This window comes from Nelusetta ayraudi, unplaced genomic scaffold (assembly GCF_046127955.1).
Source record: "Nelusetta ayraudi isolate G7.1 ecotype Tasmania unplaced genomic scaffold, CSIRO-AGI_Nayr_v1 ptg000023l, whole genome shotgun sequence".
Classification (NCBI taxonomy): Eukaryota; Metazoa; Chordata; class Actinopteri; order Tetraodontiformes; family Monacanthidae; genus Nelusetta; species Nelusetta ayraudi.
Genome location: NW_027466073.1, coordinates 2,052,501 through 2,057,500, shown reverse-complemented (window position 1 = coordinate 2,057,500; position 5,000 = coordinate 2,052,501). Strand labels below are relative to the sequence as shown.

At 47.6% G+C, this 5,000-nt stretch overlaps 1 protein-coding gene across 2 annotated transcripts in view; it reads right to left on the bottom strand.

Moving 5' to 3' along the window:
- LOC142889655 (zinc finger protein 507-like) overlaps nucleotides 1-5,000 on the bottom strand; it is a 14,253-nt gene that overhangs the window by 1,346 nt on the left and 7,907 nt on the right. For both annotated transcript variants that reach the window (XM_076028446.1, XM_076028447.1), the window contains exons 5-7: nucleotides 3,553-3,657; nucleotides 2,839-2,973; nucleotides 1-128 (exon numbers count right to left, since the gene is read on the bottom strand). The exon at nucleotides 1-128 is cut by the window's left edge and continues 1,346 nt beyond it. In XM_076028446.1, the coding sequence (XP_075884561.1) occupies nucleotides 1-128; nucleotides 2,839-2,973; nucleotides 3,553-3,657 (368 nt within the window). The remainder of the gene's footprint in view (nucleotides 129-2,838; nucleotides 2,974-3,552; nucleotides 3,658-5,000) is intronic.

The window sequence follows — 5,000 nt, the reverse complement described above, 5'->3', positions numbered from 1 at the left end:
GGAGGCGCTGCCCTGGTGGTCCGTCCGTGACCAGCGGAGCTTCTGCTGAAACTGTGCTGTTTTCCATCGACGGCTGTGCAGGGCGGTCCGTCGTTGGCTCCACCACGGCCGACAACCTCTGCGGAGCTCTGAGAGAAGAGAGGGATGAGGGAGAGAATCAAGAGGAGGAAGGCAGCGAGTCGAGTCGCATTAAATGAATCAGCGGTCCCCAAACCCCCCCCCCCCGGGCCGTGGACCAGTACAGAAAGAGCAAATACAATAACGTGCATTACTTCCTGTTTTATTGATGATCTGAGTCTGAACGGTGTTTTATTTTGAAAAATGACTGGAGTCTCAGGAATAGCTTCTTACTCAGAGCTGTGAGAGCCATCTCACCACCCACTGCCACACATACACAATGAATGATGCGGTTTTTAGCTTGCTAGCTAGCTACTAGTGATGGGAATTCCGGCTCTTTTCAGAGAACCGGTTCATTTGACTCGGCTCACTAAAAAGAGCCGTCGGTTCTTTTAGTTCCAAGTGGCTACTTCGATTTTGTTTGCTTCTTGTATTTTTACCAAATTACGTGCTAAAATGAATGACTGACGTCATGTACAGTTTATTCAATAGGGGTGGGTTAAAAATATTGATATTTTCAATATTTATTGATATCCATCTTTAAAAACGATAATCAATACATAAATCCCAATATTGATATTTTAAAATACAGTCGATTCTACCCATTGTGTTTTTTGGTTTGGTTAAGCCCTTTGGTCTCGCGTGGCTTCGTGCTTCGCGCACCGTTATCACAGTCAGATGTTGTGGGATCTCGGCCAGAAGGAGGTACGACTCGTTTCACCCAGAAATCTAACAGCCGGCATCTGGCGGCACTTTGGCTTCAAGAAAAGAGAGGACTGCGAGAAACTGGATAAAAACAGTGCTTTGTACTGAATGTGTAAAGTGGAGGTGAAACACAATGGCAACGCAACCAATCTCCATGAAGCCCCACCCGGAGTGTGCACACCAAGCGAGTCGCCGACACCGCAGCAGCCCTCGCTGGAGAGACTGCACTGAAACCAGCGGAGAGAGTCGCTCACACCTGCGACAGCCGGACCAGCAGAGCTACGGATTCTCATCCATCACTTGTCACTACACCGATGGTACCTGGCGCCTCTCGTCCCAGGTCTTACAGAGGCGGGCGATTGAAGCCAGCCACGCAGTGACTCGTTTTGCTGAGCTGCTGACCGAGGCGCTAGGAGAGTGGGAACTCACAGACGGAGTTACGCCCGGTTCACATGTTAATCAACGTGGTGGTTCACACCAGACGCGAACGGCTCCGCGATGGTCGACAAGCGCTTCTGCTCAGCTGCAGTCTTTTTTTTAAATCATTTTCATCACCCCCAGCCCCGTAGCCAGCCCGCTCTGTTGCTCACTTTCGTAGGTGTGTGTGTGTGTGTGTGTGTGTGTGTGTGTGTGTGTGTGTAAATAGAAACACACACTCAGGTGTCCATCTCAAGACCTCTTTCATAATGATCATTGACCGGCATCTCTAGGATCAAACACAGACGTATTTTGATCAAGTCTTCCTCTGTGTGTGTGTGTGTGTGTGTGTGTGTGCGTGTATTTGTTTAATCACTCTCGCACTCTGATACAATGTACTGACAAATATAACATACAAATATGATCGAATTTGTCATTCGGTTTTTATTTTGAAATTTGTTTATTTTGAAAATTCAGCGGATTTTCTCGTTGTTTTTTTTGAGCGACTTCCTGTACTATTGACGAGGATCGCTCGTGGCTCGCGCACAAAATAGAGCAGACGCCTGTTCTTTCTTAATGTTCATTCATTCATCTTCTATACCCGCTTAGTCCCGAGCTCAGGGTCACGGGGGTCTGCTGGAGCCTCTCCCAGCTGTCTTAGGGCGAAGGCAGGGTGACACCCTGAACAAGTCGCCAGGTCATCGCAGGGCCACATAGAAACAAACAACCATTCACACTCACATGCACACCTACAGACAATTTAGAATGTTCAATTGACCTCACATGCATGTTTTTGGACTGTGGGAGGAAGCCGGAGAACCCGGAGAGAACCCACGCAGACACAGGGAGAACCTGGAGAGAACCCACGCAGACACGGAGAGAACCCACGCAGACACAGGGAGAACCTGAAGAGAACCCACGCAGACACAGGGAGAACCCGGAGAGAACCCACGACCTTCTTGCTGTGAGGCGGCAGCGCTGACCACTGCGCCACCGTGTCCCCCCTTTCTTAATTTAAACATTAATATTTACTTATGCACCGTGTTCGAGGGTTACTTTTACTTTTGAATTGACAGCATTCGTTCTTTGGGAATCTTTTCCATTACCAAAGCAAAATTGGTGTTGTAGCTAACACGTCGGAATCGAGTCGACTTGGGACCTTTTGTATTGGAATGGTATCGGGAGGTCGGTGGCGATACTCAGCTCTAATATTAAATATCAAATGTGTATTGTTTTTGCACTCAACATGGAACGCACAGTAACACAGCGCTGCAAAACAAACACCCACCACAACACAACTATGTACAAGTCAGATTAATAATGATGATGATGATGATGATGATGGATGAATCTCAATTCATTTGTTCATGCTTTAGACGGCCCGAGTTAAAATGTGATCTGGTGCTGCAGTGTGTGGAATGAATTTGGGTTGCGACTTCATGATGAGGAAAGACATGATGCTGGTCCTCAGACTGCAGCACCAGTTGAGAACCACTGGGTTAGAAAATGTATTAGAGAAAGTGAAGCTGCAGGAGCCTCTAGCGGCCTGCTGGCTGCACTGGGAGGAGCCTGCTGGCTGCACTGTGAGGAGCCTCTGACCTGCTGCTCTGGGAGATGGCCTCGTTGATGGCTCTGTTCACTTGCTCATAGTTGTAGTTCTGGTCTCCAGCGTGCTTCCACATGTGGGACTTGAGGGAGGGGGGGTGACTGCACACGTAGCCGCACAGAGAGCACCTGCAGAAAAGAAAGAAATGAATGAATGAATAAAGAGGTGGGGAGTGTGTGCAGGAGAGAGGAGGAGAGCCGGTGTGCAGGATGTGAGCAGATCAAGTTGACGTTGACGCAAAATGACAGTCTTCTCATCCTGTCAGCCTACTTCCTGTCCAAGCGCATCCTCCTGAACACGGAGCTCAACGCCGTGACGGAGCTCACGTACTAAAAGGAACAAGGTTCAGGAAAAGTGGCTGGGAAAAAATAACACCTGAGTGCACTTTTATTTACACTTTTAAACTAAACATTGACCTGAGAAGATCTGACGAGGACGAGTCGTCGATAAATACATCTACTAGTACTACTAGTACTACTACTACTACTAATACTAATGATAATAATAATAATGATGATGATGATGATGGAAAACTGAATGGGTTACAACCATTCAGTTTTCCATCATCATTATCATCATCACCACCACACACACACACACACACACACACACACACACACACACACACACACACACACACACACACACACACACACACACACACACCCTTGTGGATCAGTGGTCCATCAGGGGCCAGTGGGACTCACCTGTACTGCTCCAGCAGCTGCACGGCCTGGTGCTCCTGAGGGTGTCTCCTCATGTGGCTCTTCAGACTGTTCATGTTGGTGGTGGCAAAATCACAGCTACAGCACCTGACACAGTGGAGGGCAAGGGAGGGAGTAATAAATAATATTATACAAAGTAGGGCTGCAGCAAACAATTATTCTTGTTGTCGACTAAAGGCTCACGGCTGCTCTGAGATCTGTTCTCAGGACATTTAAATCACATCATAACTGCACAGATATGTTTGTAAATTCTTGCTACAAATAGCCAGGTGTTAGTCTTACCCTAACACCAAGATTCACCTTGATTCTTTCATTGAAATGGATCCCAGCCGTCAGAGGTTGCTATCTCTGGCAACAGGTGTGAAAAGCTGAAGACTGTGATCAACACAAAGGATGAACTGGCTTTGGTTGTGATCTCCCCGCGGCGGCCAGTCAGGTCACCGAGGTGAGAGCGAGCCAGCGCCTCTCTGCAGTGCAGCAGACCTGCAATATTAGTGACTTACTACCATCTACTGGCCCTGTGTGAAATGACAAGGCAACGGGTAGATCTATGCAGTCCCACACTCCGGCTTAACAACAAAACCAATTCCAAAATGACCCATTATTTATTATTTATCAATAATTCAGAAAATTGCTTTAGCGAGAACAGAAATTCCGACCAGAACCAAACTGTAATATTTCTACCACAAACCGGTTGAGTCCAACTTCTCACAACCAAAGCACCACAAATGTTGACAACTGACTAGTGTGTGTGTGTGTGTGTGTGTGTGTGTGTGTGTGTGTGTGTGTGTGTGAGAAAGAGAGAGCCATCGCCTACTCTGTTAAAAGCACTGTAAGAGCAGAAGAGCTTCTTGACTTAAGCAATACGTGCAAAACTGTGGCGTGCCTCATCCAAACCACAAACAACAGCCGCTGAGACCACATGGTGCACTTGAAATATTACAATAGGACTCTGAAATGTTCCCGTCACAGCAGAGCATAGAGACTAGGACTCAAAGCCACCAGGAGAAACCATCTTGTTAGAAGCACCGCGACCTGGTCATTCTTTTTCAGAACGCTCACACAGAAACTAAAACGCCTCAATGCCACGCAGAGGACAAAAAAGCTCAGTTGAAATCCAGCACCTGGCAACAAGTGATGTCACACTTCCAAGGCTTGCTTCAGTTAGAACAGCAGAAAAGAAAACACACACGTTCTGTCAAGAGCCAAAAACATCAGGAAGGACTTCACACGCCCGATCATCACCTGTTTAAACTGCTCTCCTCTGGAGGGCGCTAGAGGACCATCGAATCCACAACCTCCAGACTTCAATTCAATCCATTCATTCATTCATTCATCTTCTATACCCGCTTCTTCCCGAGCTCAGGGTCAGGGGGGTCTGCTGGAGCCTATCCCAGCTGTCTTAGGGCGAAGGCAGGGTGACACCCTGG